The sequence below is a fragment of the Pinus tabuliformis genome, chromosome 7 (assembly GCF_031772625.1).
Source record: "Pinus tabuliformis cultivar Carrire ecotype Pingquan chromosome 7, CPIR1, whole genome shotgun sequence".
Taxonomy (NCBI): Eukaryota; Viridiplantae; Streptophyta; class Pinopsida; order Pinales; family Pinaceae; genus Pinus; species Pinus tabuliformis.
In genome coordinates this window covers 1,203,261,616-1,203,278,791 of record NC_142293.1, presented here as the reverse complement: position 1 = coordinate 1,203,278,791, position 17,176 = coordinate 1,203,261,616, and the positions used below count along the sequence as shown (strand labels likewise).

The 17,176-nt window shown below is 40.7% G+C and overlaps 1 protein-coding gene across 1 annotated transcript; it reads right to left on the bottom strand.

Moving 5' to 3' along the window:
- Window positions 1-5,003: 5,003 nt before the first annotated feature.
- LOC149251729 (uncharacterized) lies at window positions 5,004-5,402 on the bottom strand. Its single transcript, XM_089453974.1, has one exon. The coding sequence runs from the start codon at window positions 5,400-5,402 to the stop codon at window positions 5,004-5,006; it is 399 nt and encodes a 132-aa protein (XP_089310100.1).
- Between the last annotated feature and the right edge of the window lie 11,774 nt (window positions 5,403-17,176).

Below are 17,176 nucleotides of genomic sequence, written 5' to 3'. Positions count from 1 at the left end.
CTGCAAATTAATGAAGCAATTTGTTGATGTGTTTTCCTGGGAGTATAGTGATCTGAAAAAGTATGATAAGAACATAATTCAACATAAAATCCCTCTAGAGAAAGATACCATTCCTTTCAAACAGAAGTTGAGACCAATAAATCCTATGCTTCTTCCTCTAATTGAAAAGGAAATTAAAAAATTGCTAGCTGCCAAGATTATAGTGCCTCTTAGATATTCTAAATGGATAGCCAATCTAGTGTTGGTGAGGAAGAAGAGTGGGGAAATCAGACTGTGTGTTGATTTCATAAACTTGAACAAGTGCTCAAAGAAAGACAACTATCCTCTACCTAAAATGGAGCATTTGTTGCAAAAGGTCTCAGGAGCCAAAGTAATGTCTTTCTTGGATGGATTTTCAGGCTTTAATCAGATTGTTGTGCATCCAGATGACCAAGAGAAGACTGCATTTACCACTCCTTGGGGCACTTTTATGTATGCTAAGATGCCTTTTGGATTGATGAATGCTGAAGCCACCTTTTAGAGAGCGATGGATATAGCATTTGTGGGAGAGAAGGATAAGTTTGTCCTCATCCACCTTGATGATATAACAGTAGACTCCAGTAGCCATCAAAGTCATTTGCAGCATTTGAAAAAGTGTTTCTGAAGTGCAGGAGGTTTGGAATTTCAATCAATCCCAAAAAATCACATTTTGCTTTAGAAGAAGGCAAGCTGTTAGGTCATGTGGTGTCTGCTGCAGGTGTCTGGATTGACCCAAAAAGACTAAAAGCAATACAGACTTTGTCTGTCCCAAGATCAAAGAAAGATACCCAATCCTTCCTGGGCAAAATAAATTTTATAAGGAGGTTTATTCCAAATTTTGCAGAATTGGTGAAGCATATTACCTCCATGTTAAAGAAAGGCGCAGAGGTAAGATGGACTAACGCAAAAAAAAATTCTTTTGAGTCCATTAAAAAAGCTATTATGGAGGCTCCCATTTTAATAAGTCTAGATTACAGCAAGGAGTTCCATATATTTTCGTTTGCCTCTGAAGATACCATTGCAACAGTTTTATTGCAAGCAGATGAAGAAGGTTCAGAACATCTAGTAGCATTTTTCAACAAGAACTTGAGGGATGCTGAACTGAGGTATGATATTATTGAAACACAGGCATATGCTCTTATCAAATCCTTGAAGGCTTTCAGAGTTTACATTCTGCATTCAAAGATAATTTCATATGTACCCTCTGCTGCAATAGAAAGATGTCTTAACACAACCTAATGCTGATGGAAGAAAGGCAAAATGGATTGCAAAGATGATTGAATTTAATATAGAACTGAAGCCCACCAAGTTGGTCAAAGGTCAAGGTCTTGCCAAGTTATTAGCTAAAGAAAATTTTGGATCTTTAGATGTTGATTTCCTCTGCACAATTGTAGAAAATGGTCAGACATAAGAGGAAGAAACAACTGAAATAGAGAGAAAGCAATCAGTGGCCGAGAATCTATCTTCTTGTAATTGGTATGCTAGAATAATTAATTTCTTGTTGAAGCTAGAAATCCCTTTAGGATTTACTCAAAGTTAAGCTAGAACTTTAAAACTTAGAGTAGCTAAATATTGCATTAATGAAAATCTGCTCTACTGGAGGGATTCATCTGGAGTGCTTTTGAGGTGTCTGGACAAAGAACAATCAGTAGAAGTCATGCAGCAGTTTCATTCCAGCATGTGTAGAGGGCACCATTATTGGAAGACTACAACCCATAAGATTCTCAGAGCTGGGTACTATTGGCCCACTTTATTTTCTGATGTATTTTCTTTTGTTAAATCTTGTGACAGGTTCCAAAGATTTGAAGGAAAACAACAGTCGAAGTCCCTACCCTTAAAACCAATACTTGCAAAAGGACCTTTTCATCAGTGGGGCTTGGATTTTATTGGAGAAATCAATCCACATTCTAGTGGCCAGCACAGATGGATATTAGTAGCCACTGATTATTTCACTAAGTGGATTGAAGCAGTCCCTACCAGGAAGGCTAATCATAATGACCAGAAGTTTTTAGTTGAGAATATCTTTACCAGGCTTGTTTGTCCACATAAATTGGTCACAGACAATGCAGCAGCCTTCAGGGCAAAATAACTGGTGGAAATGTGTGATTCAATGGGTATTAAACTTGTTCATTCCACCTCATACTATCCTCAAGGAAATGGTCTGACAGAATCCTCTAATAAAAGCCTGATAAGGGTAATTAAGAAGCTGTTAGAGGACAATAAAAATAATTGGGATTCAAAGCTCAAGTATGCACTATGGGCTGATAGTGTGACCATTAAGAAATCCACATGGAATTCTCCTTTCAAGCTGGTGTCTGGCACTGAAGCTATATTCCCAATTCAGCTAACTCTCCCTGTGGCAAAATTCCTTCAAGAAGAGCAGAATGAGGAAGAAGAAATGACAAATAGGATCATTGATTTAGCAGAAATACATCAGATTAGAGAACAACTGGTTGAAAAGGCTGCAACATATCAAAAGAAGGTCAAGGAAGCCTTTGACAAGAAGGCAAAGACAAATAATTTTCAGGTTGGAGACTTGGTTTTGAAGTGGGATGCACTAAAGGAAAAGAAAGGAAATCATGGGAAATTTGATGCTTTCAGGACAGGGCCTTCCATTATTTCACAGATTCAATGGAACAACACCTTCATACTAAAAAGTATGGGAGGAGAAGCAGTTTTTGATGGCCCGGTTAATGGGTGTTTTCTAAAAGGTTATGTTGTTTAAGGTCTTTAGGCCTTAAAAGTTGTAAATATTGTGTTTTGATCAGTTTTAGTATAGATTCAGTAGACTCCATGCCCAATGGAACACTAGGAATTTTGGCTAATTTGTTTTCAGCTAGAAAAACATTGATCTGCAGGTTCTTGAGACCTCACAGGGAGGATCTCACCCCCAGAAGGAGCCAGTGTTAGCTCTGCTATGTTCTTTGATACTTGATGGATTAAAATAGGTGTTGAGTAGTGCTGGTTTGGTTGTATAAGGCTGGCAATAGTTTTTTTTCATGCTTTCTCCTTCATTTTCCCTTTTCTCCTATAACTCCGCTACCTCCATTTCCTTTTTTTTCCTTTCATGCTCCTTATTCTCTTAACTCCATTATTTCTTTTTGTCTTCTATAAACCCCATAAAACCCTGATAATGTGACCTCACACCATAACTTGCCTTTCCCTTATTACTCCGCTTGTGCTCTTATGGCTCCCCATTCCTTCGTTTTACGCTAAAATTCCTCACAAACCCATATTCCTCAAACTCCCGGGCGTAAGGTCTAAATCCACATAACTATATGAATTTAGTCATGCGCTGTCGTTGTCCCTGTCACATCACCTGGAGCACATGTTTATTACCTTGGTCATCCAATCATCTATCGCCGCAATCCAACGTCATATGTAGCCCCGGCCCCGCGAACCTGCACGTTCGTTAGTCAGCGGGGAAGGTGGTTTCTCGCTGGACCTACCTGCCACGCGGTGCTTTCTTACTAGATCACTCCTCCATGTACCAAAACCACCATAGCTCCTGTGAGCGGTGCGGGGAAGCTGCTTACCACCCACATGTATGACTCCCACCCGTTAACCATCCTGCAGCTTCTGCGCCCGTCCACCGTCCAATCGTCCATCTTGCAATCCGATGGTCCTCGATCTCCCTACTCCCCTGTCTTCTGATAGCTTCCATAATCCAATCTCCGTCGTTCGATTTGCCAAATCTTACGACTAGTATTCCATCATGCTTCCATTTTTCCCCAAAGCTGCCCACCAACAGATCTCAGTCGTCCGTCTGATCTATCCAATGGCTAGCATTCTTTCTCAGCTCCTAGTTCATTTTCAATGCAATTTTCATGTTTTTTGGCGGTCCTGTGCACCCGAAGGAGGAAGGAGACCGTGATCCAGCAATCTGCACATTAATTCCTCAGCTGCCACATTCAAAGAACAGCATGGCCAAGGACAAGAAGGACGATCCTCGAGCAGTTCAATGACTACAGCAGTTATTGAAATTCATTCAAATAATACTTCACCTGTTCAGGAAGGACAACAAAGTACCAGTAAATGTCAAATTGATTTATTAAAACACTCAGTTTGTATCAAAGACCATATCTGATTGTAAATGTGGTTGGTGGTCAATTATGACCCCTCCACGCATAGGTTAACAAAAATATTTTGTATCCAACCTCCATATATGCCCACAAAGAAGATGTAATGAGGTTGATGAGTGTTAGCTTGATGTAAGGTTCAACTTCTGGAGATTATAACTACTGTGATACCTGCAGCTTCTGGTCTTCATTTTCAGCTAATACAAGCTTCTTTTGCTATTAATTGCTCACTTTCCACTTCTTCTTTGTTCCAAGTTGTGCCCGTTATGCATTTATTCATGTGATGTTGATGTTTAGCATTAGAGGGCTGTCATCCCGCCTCTGTATTATAATCTAGTATGTATTATTGAATGTGTATGCAGGTTTCTATTATTTTAATGCCAGAGAGTTGTCATCCTGTCTGTGGATTAAGAAATAGATTTGTAGACCTCCTTACTGGTTGCAGCTAGCCATCACAGGGTCCCGTGCATCTGCTAGTGTGATCAATATTCTCCATCATCACATTTTCCTTAAACTGTGAGTAATTGGTGGTCTAAAAACTTGTAGTCTGGGGGTGTTCACCCATGTCTAGGGTTAAGCATAGTAGAAGTGGTTATCTGGCTTGAATATGCATCATTTAACTCATTAATCCACCATTTTTCCAACATTTTTGTTGAGTTTGTAATGTTCCCAAGCATCTCTGATATACAATCTAGGAGAGTTTCTTGGGGTGATAATAGTGGTATTAACGGTCATCATTCCTTGGAACAGTGCACCCGCGTGGCTTTGTCCATGGAACCACCGCCCTGATTGTTGGCCAAATGTACGCGCACCCTGATACCCATGCCTCTGTCCCCTAGACTGCTTTATCATCCCTCGCTCTCTTTCAACTGGGTAGAGCGGTGAGACTCTCCTTAGAACAATTAGTCAGGCGGTCGGCCTGCTCGTATAGAGCTTCAGGCAACTGCAATTCACTCTTCCAGGGAAGGGGTCTCTGTTGAGCGTAGCTAGCTGAATTACGCCCCCATCAGTTACTTCTTTTTTGACATAAGGTCCCAACCAATGCATGCGGAGCTTACCTGGGAATTTCTCGAACTTACTGTAATATAACAATACGAGATCATCCTTCTTAAACGTGCGCACCTTGATATGGCGATCATGGCATGCTTTCTCGCATTGTTTTTGTACCTGCTGATGAAATCCTGCCAGAAATTGTTCTTCATTCAGCTCATCGAGTTGTGTGAGCCTTTCCTCCAAGGCCCCACGATCTACCATTCCTGTAGCTGCTGCAACCCACACACTGGGCACGATATATTCCATAGGCATCACGACCTCCTTACCATAGACTAGTCGAAATGGTGTCTGGCCTGTCAACTTTTTGCACGTGGTTCGGTATGCCCATAGCATAGCAGGGATACGCAAGTCCCAATCATTCTGTCGTGCATTCCAGATCTTAGTTAGCGTAGTTTCCAAAATTTTGTTGAATGGCTCAACGATCCCATTTTCTTGCGGATGGTATGGCGTGCTCTATTGGTGATATATATGGAATTCCACAGTGAGCGCGTTGATGATTTCATTCAAAAAATGCATTCCTCGATCACTCATGAGAATCTTAGGACACCCAAACCTAGTTAACACATTCTTGAAAAAGAACTTTGCTGCCGTCGTGGCTATGCAATCCTTAACTGGTTGTGCTTCTGCCCTTTGGGTCAAGTATTCGGTCACAGTGATAATATAGCACATGCCCATCTTCCCTCATGGTTTAACAGGCCCGATGAAGTCGATCGCCCATTTCGCAAGTGGTTGTAGCGTTACCTGTGGCTAAAGTGGCATTTCATACCTTCATGACAACTTGCCCATTCATTGGCATACATCGCAGGCATGACAGTATGCTTTTGAATCTTGATGGAGGGTGGGCCACCATAATCTGGCACGAAGAACCTTCTGGGCTATGGCGTGGCCCACATAATGTCCGCCAGCAACCCCTCCATGTGCTTCGGAAAGGATCTGTTCTTGCTCAAACTCTAGTAGATATCTGCATAATATCTCATCATGGCCCATCTTGTAGAGATGGCCGACAATCACAGTGAAATCTGTTGCTCGTGTCACCAATTCCTTTTTTTGTTGCACAAAATACCCCTGTGGCGCAGTGCCGGTAGTCAAAAAATAGATTATATCTTCAATGTGGCCATCAACAATGCACACTGCATACAATTGGGCATCTAGGAGTCCTCCTTCTAGATTCATGGGTTCCTCGCCCGTCTCAATCCAGGATAAGTGGTCTGGACCCGCATTCAGACGTCCCAGCTTTACAACAACCTCAAAATCATATTCCTGAAACAACGGCAACCATCAATAGATGTGCCCCCCCAACATAGGCTTATTCACTAGGTATTTTAGCGCAGAGTGATCAGTATACATCATAAAATGTCCTCCAAGCAAATAGTGACGATACTTCTGGAGTGCGTACACCATTGCCAATCCCTCTCGCTCGGTAGTAGAATAATTATTCTCAGCTTTTGATAACCTTCGACTTGCAAACGCAATCGGGTGGTCAACTCCCTCCACTCCTTCCTGAGTAAGTACTGCTCCTAACGTGATACACGATGCATCAACATGCACATGGAACTCCACGTCCCATTTTGGAAAGGTCAAGATAGGGGTAGATGCCATTTTTTCCTTCAGCAATTCCAGGCTTTTGTTACATTCCTCGTTCCATCAATACATGGCATCCTTTTTTAACAACCATTCCATTGGAGCTGTGATCTGGGCGTAACCTTTTATGAACTTCTGATAGTACCCCATGTGTCCCAGTGTAGCACGGAGCTGTTTGACACTGCGCGGTGCTTGCAAACCTAATATGACAATGATCTTTGCCAAATCCACCATTAGGCCTTACCTACAAACTACGTGACTTGGAAAGTTCCCGAAAGGAACAAGGAACATACACTTATTTAGATTGAGTGCAATCTGGTGTCGACGGTAGGTACCTAGCACTAATCATAAGCTCTCATTATGTTTCTTAACTAGGCCAAAGATGGTCCAATCGTCAAGATAGACTTCCAAGAATTTATGTATAAATTCCTTGAATGTAGCTACCACAATGCGGGAAAATATTGTCAGCGCGTTCTTCAGCCCAAATGGCATCACCGTATACTGAAAGAAACCCCATTCCATAGTAAACGTTGTCTTGCTTTGATCCTTCGACGCGATCTTGATTTGATGGTATCCAGAGAACCCATCCGCAAAGGAATACGCTTCCTACCCGCCCACATTTTCTAAGACTTCATTGGTAAAAGGTGTGGGAAATGGATCGTTAACACAAGCATCATTGAGTTTCCGTAGATCCACGCAGATGCGGATCTCACCTTTCTATTTCTTCTCCTGTGCCACCATCAAACTTACCCAATCGAACTCCTTGACTAGCTCAATGATCCCGATTGCCAGCATCTTGTCTAGTTCTTCTCGTACTTTTGCTTTATATTTTGGATTCAATTGGTAAGGTTGCTGCTTTACTGGTTTCATGTCGGGATTCAAAGTTATCTTCATCATTCCTAGTTTTCCTCGAATCCCTTTCAGCTTTGTAATCTTGGTAGGGAAGATGTCTCGATACTCCCAGAGTAGCTCGATGACCTTTTCCACTGTAGCGTCATCCCAGTAATCTCCAAGCGTAGCATACTTCGGTTCTTCCTCTATTTTGATATTCACTTGCTTTGTTTTTAATGGAACTGTGACATCTAGATCTTCTATTTTGGGCCGCGCACTTCTCATTTTCCTTCGGATTTTGGTATATTGATGTCATGCAAATCATCTTCGTCACCTTCTGCTTTTACATTGTAACACTCTAGGGTCCGACTTAGCTGTCACAATCAGTCTAGTTGCACGAGTTCTTCTGGTTCTAGCGGCATTGTGAAAATTGTGGTCTTTACTAGCTTTAATGCATCATCCATCCATTGATCCTCAAAAAGAAATTTTGATAGAAACCCTTCACACAAGATATCCCACTCCCATGTGCCATGTCGGAGCTCTATTTTAGTATACCAATTCCTTGGGATGACATCCAAGGTATGATAAAATAGGTGCACCCATTCTGGTTGTGGTTCCTTGCCATATGCTTTGGTCCATTTGCTCAGGTGTATGTGCATATTCTCTCATCCATCATATTTCTCTGTTAGTTGGAGGACTAGCTTCCCAAATCATATCTACGTCATGCGCTTACAGCTTCACCAATTTGCGAAGGTTCCTTCATGTGTACCCCACCATCGCGCTGGTGTCACGCGCAATGCCCATTTGAGCACATCAAATCACTGGTATTCTGGTACTGCACTCTCAAACTTCTCCAAGAATTCATTTACTATTGTGAGCCCGTCATACACCAGTAGCTCGCGGTCCTGAGCTTTAATGCAGTACACAGATTTTGTCAGCATATTGTAGTTTAAAGTAGTTGCCCCATTCATTCTGTTCCACCATTGATCATCTTCTTCCTCTGACTCATCGGTGTGTGGTTCCACGTAACCCTATGAAATTCTCCGTTCCTCCATTTCCTTACCCTTTATTGGCCTTTGTGCAACAATTTGGTAGGTGCAATCCAATGCTTCGTCCTGCTTGTCGTCGCGCACAGGTTCCATGTAGCGAGGTCCCTTGGTTGGATCTAGTGGAACAACTACGTGGAGCAATTTTTTCTCAAATATCATCTTCCTCTGCTTGAGGTTAATAATCTCATTCATGTCGATGGCCTAGTCTATTCCCAACAACGCAGGGTATGGGATTTTTTCGTCCACTATCTCAATAACTTCAAAGTCCATTCTAGTGCTCGCACCATCCAGGTCTATGGTGATTCCTTGCAACCTGCCCATGGGCAAGATCTTCTATTGATTTGCCATCCATAATTGGATTGGAGACCATTGGAGTGAGGGCTTGCCGATATGCTCCCACGTCTGCTTAGGAAAGACGTTTGCATCCGAGTCGAGGTCCAGAATGATCTGATCCATCTCATAGTCGCCAATCTGCGCTATTAATCACATTTCTTGTCCGGTTCACGATGTATGGCTCCCCATTCATCGGACTATGCGAGGTTCTCCCCACCCTGCGTATCTATTAATTACCTCCTGTAGTCCTTTCACTGCCCTATTCTCGCAAAGTAACTGCATGCAGGTTTCTAAAAAAGTTGTCAACATCGAGGGACCTTTGTACGGCTCAGATTCATCCCCTTCTAAGGTTGCATCGCCCCTTAGTACCATATTTACTTTAGATTCTTCATCGCGCAATTCGGCCCTTATCATCTACACATTCTGTGTCATCGTAGGAGGTGCTGTCTTTTTTTCACAAATCTATGCTAGCATCATAGGGAAATCTAGCAGTTCATGGTCGAATTACTCGCAATAGGGACATAATATTTGAGTTGGATTTGTGCAATCCCACGCATAATGTCATGGTCCTCCACAATTGTAACAAATTAGCTGTCCTTGACCCCTTCCTAGTCTGATTTTGCCCTGTCCTCGACCTCGTCCTTAGAATCCACCACGCAAACGTTGCACTTGGGTTTTGACCTCGCCCCTTAGTCTACATTCAATAGGAATATGCCTGATCTATCAACATCCGGCAATCCCTTTCCTCATGACCCACCGATCTACAAAAGTTGCAAAAGAGCTGTTGGGGGGTCTGATTATATTTCAACAACAGGTGGCAATTATCTATGTTGTGTTTTCCTCCTACTTGACAGATTGCGCACCAGATTGGGGGGATCACACCCAGCCCTGCCTATGCCTCTGGTCGCAATATTGTTGGTTCCCCTGTGACAACAAGATTCATCGCGACTGGACAATGGTCTTTATCATGTCCCTAGCCCCTACACTTGATGCACTAGACTTCTTCCCGAAATTCTGGTGCCTGGTCTTGTTTTAACTTCTGTATTTCCAAACACAAATTTTGGACCTGCGCTTGGATTTGCTAAACTCCCAACCCTGGGTCCTGTACTGTGGTTTCGTGCAACCACATTACTACCTCTAGCGTTTCTACTTGGGTTGAGATCTTCTGTTGTGACAAAGTCGAATTCAGATATGGCGTTAGTGATGTGATGAACCAAGTGCGGTGTTGTGCATCTGTCAGGGTCATGTTGGCCTCACGAACAGTGCTTTTTAACCTTTGATCCAAATCCCACGGGGTCTCACCAGGCATCATTGTGATCTCTTTGAATCCCATGACCAACTGTGATTCCAATTTTTGCCAGCTAAACTCCTTTTTTAATTCCGTGTGGATGTCCGCTATCCCCGCCATTGGGTTGATGCTTGAATACTTCATATACCATGTTAGCACTTGATCATACAATGTGCTGACTAAGACGAATTTCTTGATATTATCATCCGTGATCTACTGTGTGTTCCATACTGAATTCAATACAAACCAAAACTTTTTCGGATCTTCACTGCCTACTCCTTTGAATACTGGTAACTGGATGGTGCTCGCCATTACTATTGTCCTGATCTTTCGTCGCTCTTTTCTCTAGCATCCTGCCTTTCACACTAGACACCCCTTAGGTAGATATCGGTCCTGGCAATGGAACCATTTGTTGGCTTATATGGGCTTGACCTAGGTTGGGAAGAATTATTTAGCTAAACAAATCCAGCAGCTACCACCCCTTTCAGCAACAGCTCACGAAGCGCGAACTGAGGTCTCACACGAGGTAGCAGGGGAGGGTACTAGAACTAGTTTTCCGCACCCTGGGGATGTCTTAGATGTGGTTTGGGGCTCGCGCCCCTATTTTGTAGCCTCGTGCTACGCTAGATCCATGCATATCAGAATACCCTTATCGCGCTTATTATAGATTGAATCACTTATTACTCTTTTGATCTAGCCAAAACAGTCTTTAAGAAAACATTTATTACTTTTGGTTACTTCGTGCATCAAGATTAACCCAATTCACATGTATTCAACCATAGAAAATGCATAAATCATAATAGTTCATTTAACATAAAAGAATAAAGTTGCAACCAACACAAAATTCAGAAGAAACTTATCTTTATTATCAATCTTCAACAATACATCTAGATCCACCCTGCGCACTCAGCTGCAGGGGTCCATGCACACAGCTGCGGACTTTCCAAGCCTCTGCACACATAGCTGTAGAGCCTCTACCTTCTACCCTACTCCCTCGACTCAGACCTACATACGCTTTCAAGCTATTGCCTTTAAGGACCCATTACATTCCATCTTTCCAAAGAACTACTTTCCCTCATAGAGCCCCGCTCTATTTATACTTTCCCTTGGCCCGCGATCCCTCTGCGGCCAACTCTATTACTATTTCTTTACATTATTTTTGGGCGGACTACCCTTTGCCTCAACCTACTATAATTAACGCTCCATGCTTTCCGTGGAGTCTTTTACCCTAATATTACCCATAATTTTCGGCTTCGCACCCCATACTAGTTCTGTGGGGTTTGCACTACCCATTACAAAGGAAAAAAATTATAATTACTTTTGAGATATATCTAAACCCTCTATATCTAAAATATTCTCATAGAAATTAAATCAAGGTTTTACTAAAATTAAAAATGAGAATACTTTTATATATAAATATGTGGAATTTATATACTATAAATAATATTATTAAGAACCAACATAGATCCATATTAAGTAAGGATCAAGTGATGGGAGAAAACAAAGTGACAAAACTTGAGGGTAGAGAGAGGAGGTTGGGGGCGGCGGGGGGGGGGGGGGGGGGGGGGGGGGGGGGGGGAAGAGAGGGGGAGGGAGATAGTGATAGAACTGGAGGGCAGAGAGAGAGAGAGATGGCACTGGAGGGGGAGAGAGGGAGAAAAGAACAAATACATATAGAAATAGAGGTGGAGAGAGAGAGGAAGCGACAAGGGAGAGGTGGAGAGAAGAGAGGAGGGAATAGAGGGAAGAGGAGAAGAGAGAGACAGGGAGAGAAGAGGAAGAGAGAGAGAGGGAGACACAAAGATGGAGGGGAGAGATAGAAAGGAGAGAGGGAGGGAGATAGTGATAAAGCTGGAGAGAGAGAGAGGTGGAGGGGGGAGATAGAGGGAGGTGGGAGAGAAAGGGAGAGAGATGAAGAGACATGAGACTCAAAAGAAAGAAGGATAAAGAGAGAGGGAGGGAAGAGGAAAGAAATAGAAGCAGAAAGGTTGAGAGAGAGGGAGTGGGAAGGGAAAGATGGACAAAGAGTGAGGGAGAGAGGAGAGCGGGAGGGAAGATAGAGAGAATGATAAAGAGGGAGAGAGAGAAGGAGAAAGAGAGAGGGAGAGAAGGGAAAGAGAGAGAGGGAAAGGATGAACGAGGGAGATATATATATATAGATATGGAGAGAGAGTGTGCATGTTTGGGGGTGAGATAGTGAGAGGGAATAAGAAAGAGACACATAGATACAAATATAGATATTATATAGTATTATATAACCATCCTAGATCCATATCAACCCCAGATCTATTAAGTGTTAAGAAGGATCAAATTTATCAAGGCACAAACCTTTCCTGAAGTTTTTCACTCAAAAATTAGGTTTACACCTCAAGATATTTGATCCCTCTCAGTGTTTGATAGATATGGGGTTAAGATGGATCTAGGCTCGTTGTATTTAAAATGAAGGAATAGGGAGTAATGATCATTAGATACACATGTATCAAAACTCTTATAAAATTAAATGCATATGACCATTTTCACTTTTTATTGGTCTTCAACTTGAACAATCACTGGCCATAATATAAGGTTTGCTTGTGTTCTTTCTTGGATACAACTTGTCTTTGTCATGAGAATTAATAAAAGTTTTTTCTTTTGTTGTTTATTATTTAACCATTATATAGTACTAATAATTTTAAGAATAATATTACTCTCTTGTAGCAGAATTTGAGTATGGTTTTGTCTTAACAATTCATTATCCTTATTATTACTAAAAGAATATATACTTTTTTGAAGTTACTTATTCTTGTGTTAGTGTGTGATTTTGGAAATTCTCTAACAACCAAATATGGCTGATTAATCTTTACATCAGTTTCTCAGGGTTTCTTCTGTGACACCCTCCTCCTACATCTACCAAAGTAATCGGCTAACCACAGTAAACATGTGACAAGAAGCTATTATGATATGTTTCGAACTCCTAATTCACCCTAAGGAAGTGGAATTGACAAAAACACACCTTATATACCTTCCACATCAGCAACAGGACTCCCAAGAACCATCCCAACCACTCAGGTAGCCAACCCCTGGGCCCCACTGGGTTTTTAGACTAATAAACTCCCAGATGTTCCCTTTATATGGATAAGCATGTGTGAAGGAGACTCCATATGCTTTCACAACATGGGTGTGCATGCATCCAAGGATTTTCTGCCCAGTGTCGTGCCTGGGTCTCTAGGATTTGAGCCACTTTTTTAGGCCTAGAGCCTAGGTCACTTCCTAGAACTCAATGACACTTTCAAAATTCATAAACTGCATAACCATAAGAATTACAAATAAAAAACTAACTCGAGGACTAGTCCTGACCATCCCCAACCAAGACTAACATTCTATCAAACACTTGGCATCAATGCAATCTATAGGAAATGAATACAATACAGAGCATAAAAGACTAATAACTCATATGAGACTTGATAAGAAGGATCAACACCCTCTCCCTTTAACTATTTTGACATCAATGATGTCTTGCATCCATTATCCTTTCAGTTACAAGTAAATACATGAAATAACCATGACAATACCAATCATATAACATGATTATAACCATCTTTAAACCATGAAAATAAAAATGAGATAGCAACAATTAAATCCACATAGTAACAATTACAAAAGCAATAGAACTTAGCTTTTATTAAACATAGGAAAAGACGGCTAGGTTCGGGACTTCCACGTACCACCTGATCGTAGACATGGCTGAACCAATTCTCTCTTTCAGCCAGTCACCCTCATGCCATATTCCAAGTATGCATGTGGGATCTTCTGGATAAACCAATCCAAAAACAACCATGGGAATCCATATGTTAAACAAACTCCACCCCCACCAAATCGTGATATCACCAAAACAAGCACCGAGATCACAAAACCAAACCGAGATAGGAATGCCTCTTAACTCCATCACTATCCTTGAGGAATTTTTCATCTCCTTGTCTCTCAGGGTTTACCGCAATCTACACTAAATCACTAGGCCCTAAACCAAGGCACCAGTTTCTCAGGCTTTATCGCAATCCACACTGGACCACAAGCCATCATATCAAAACCAACTATGAAATCAAACATGCAATATGTTACCTACAAGTATTCCTATTGAAGCTACTTGATCCTACTCTTCCTTGCTTGATCTGTTCTTTCCTTCCTTTCCTTTGCTTGCTTTTTCCTTCCTTGCTCCAAATCTAGAGTGCTCCAAGAAACTCTAAGTGTCCAAGAGTGAGAGAGAGAGAGAATAATGAGAGAGCACCAAAACTAAACTGACAAAAGGTTAAAAATTGATCCTCATAAGCCTTTTTATCAATGAAGCCTCTATTTTATTCATTTTCCATTATCTTCCTTCAATTTCCTCCTCACATGAAACCTGTGACCTTTCACCTGCCTTTTCTCTTATTTTCCTTTATTAAATATGCCAAAAATGCCATTTTAATTCCTTATCCATTGCCTTTTTCCATTTTCCCTTAGCCATAAACACATTTAGTGATGCCCACTAGGATCTCTTTGCCCAACATTCAACTTGGAATAAGTGTCCCTTAATCGTGGTCTTATTTTTCCTTTATTAACTTTTATTACGTGAACTTTTAACCAGGGGTTGTTACAGATCTCTCCACCTTGGGGAACAACATCCTTGGTGTTAAACCACACCAAGACTTCATAAAATCCATTGAAAACAAACATAATTCCCATGGAGCTTTATAACTTAGCTCGTTACAATATTTACAAAGACTGACCTGCTCAAAAGAAAAACATCATGACAACATGACAAGATAACAACCATACCGCTTATTGGAGCTTTATAACTTATCTCGTGGAGGTACTTACATTCATATACATATTTACATATACCAAAACATTAGCAAAACATATGCCAAACATATAGCAAACTGCTTTGCCTCCACTAAAAAACAAAGAAGGATACATGGCCTGCATCTAATCCACCATCTCCCATGTAACTTCTTCGGGCCCAAAGTGCTTCCACTGCATTTTAACTTGCTCTATGGCTCTACTCCAGAGCATGAGTTGCTTCCGCTGCAATATGCACTGAGGCTCTGGCTGGAATTCTCTTTCTTGCTCCACCTGCAATACAGACCAATGAATAACATGATCAAAATCCTTTATATACCTCTTAAGCAATGAAACATGGAAAACATCATGGAATTTGACTGTTGGAGACAGTGCAAGTCGATAGGCCACTGGTCCAATCATTTCAAGGATCTCAAAAGGCCCACAATACCGTGGTTCCAACTTGGCACATGATCCAATCCTTAAAGAGATATTCTTGGGCTTGATGCGCAAATACACATGCTCCCTAACCTGAAACTCCTTGAATGCCCTGTGTTGGTTTGCATAAATCTTTTGTCTATCATGTGCTTCCTTTAGATTCTTCTTTATAACCTACATTTCTTTTTCCATGTCTACCAACATATCCGGTCCAATAAGTCCCCTGTTCACTGGATCACTCCAGCTAATGGGAGTATTACAACTCCACCCATATAATGCCTCGAAATGACCCATCCTCAATGACTCCTGATAATCGTTGTTGTATACAAACTCAACCAATGTTTCATATTCTTCCCATATGAAATAGAGTAATAGAATTTTTCCAGTGACTTGGAAGATGAGAAATGGGGACAGACATGGAAAAAGTGCCGGGAGAAAGAACAATTATAGATTTACTAGAGTTTGGGACCCAAATCTTGAGAAAACGGATGAGTATGGAATTGTGGTTGGATATTACAAAGTCTAAACTTATATTTTCTTGGCAGTTAAATGCTTCATATACAAGTCAATCAACAACTTCATCTACATCCACGATAAAGATTTTGAATTGCATTGCAAAATTCTTGTTACTTAAAATTGTTCATCTAGCGAAAGACTTGTAGAATGGAGGAATTTTTTAGACTCACATAAGAATTTTTTTTAATAAAGTTACTAAATTTGCTTATGTGCAAACAATGGTATCTAATGGACCTATTATATATGTTTCTGTGCAAACAATTGGATCTGATGGACCTGCTATATATGTTTTTGTAGCTTTTTTCCCCAAATGACATTTTTCTCCAACATGCTGGATTGTAAATTCCGTGGTGCAGAATGTAAATTTGATGGTGTCTAAGCATGTTGTATTTTCTATAAATATTAATTATTTTTGGATTAATTCCATTTTAGTAATGCAACTCTGACTCTCTTCAAAATTGAGTGAAGAATGCCTCCCATTCTCATTGGTGAATGGGAGTAGTTTGTGATATATGTTTTTGTAGCTTTTTTCCCCAAATGATATTTTTCTCCAACATGCTGAATTGTAAATTCTGTGGTGCGGAATCTAAATTCAATGGTGTCTAAGCATGTTGCATTTTCCATAAATAATACTTTTTTTTGGATTAATTCCATTTTAGTAATGCAACTCTGAATCTCTTCAAAATTGAGTGAAGAATGCCTCCCATTCTCATTTGTGAATGGGATTAGTTTGTGAATGTAGTGGTTTAAGGAACACACTAAAATTATGGGAAACTTATATTTTAATTTTTTCCTTGGCAATAAATTTCGATCGTTATTTTTCCATAGCATTGAATCCTTGCACAAAATTTCCAAGGATTCCTACTGAGATAGTAATTCGTATTGAAATATTCTTGCCATAGGGTTGATGATAACGATGCATGAACAATGAAAATTAGTGTGAGAGTATTAATCTTGCATACAAAAGTATAATATAACTCATGATGGTGCACAAATTTGGTTGCATGTCCACTAGAAAATACATATACATGCATCGGATTGACTAATTAGTAATAGCACAAAGTAATGAAATAATACATATACATGCATCAGATTTGATTATTAGTAATACCTCAAAGCAACTTTATTGATAACAAGCATGATTTCGATTAGCACATCAATTTTATTTTCAATATATAAGAACATAATGTGTT

Coding starts and splice junctions, on each gene's coding strand:
- LOC149251729 (XM_089453974.1), bottom strand. CDS start 5,402: ATGCCTATGGAATATATCGTGCCCAGTGTGTGGGTTGCAGCAGCTACA.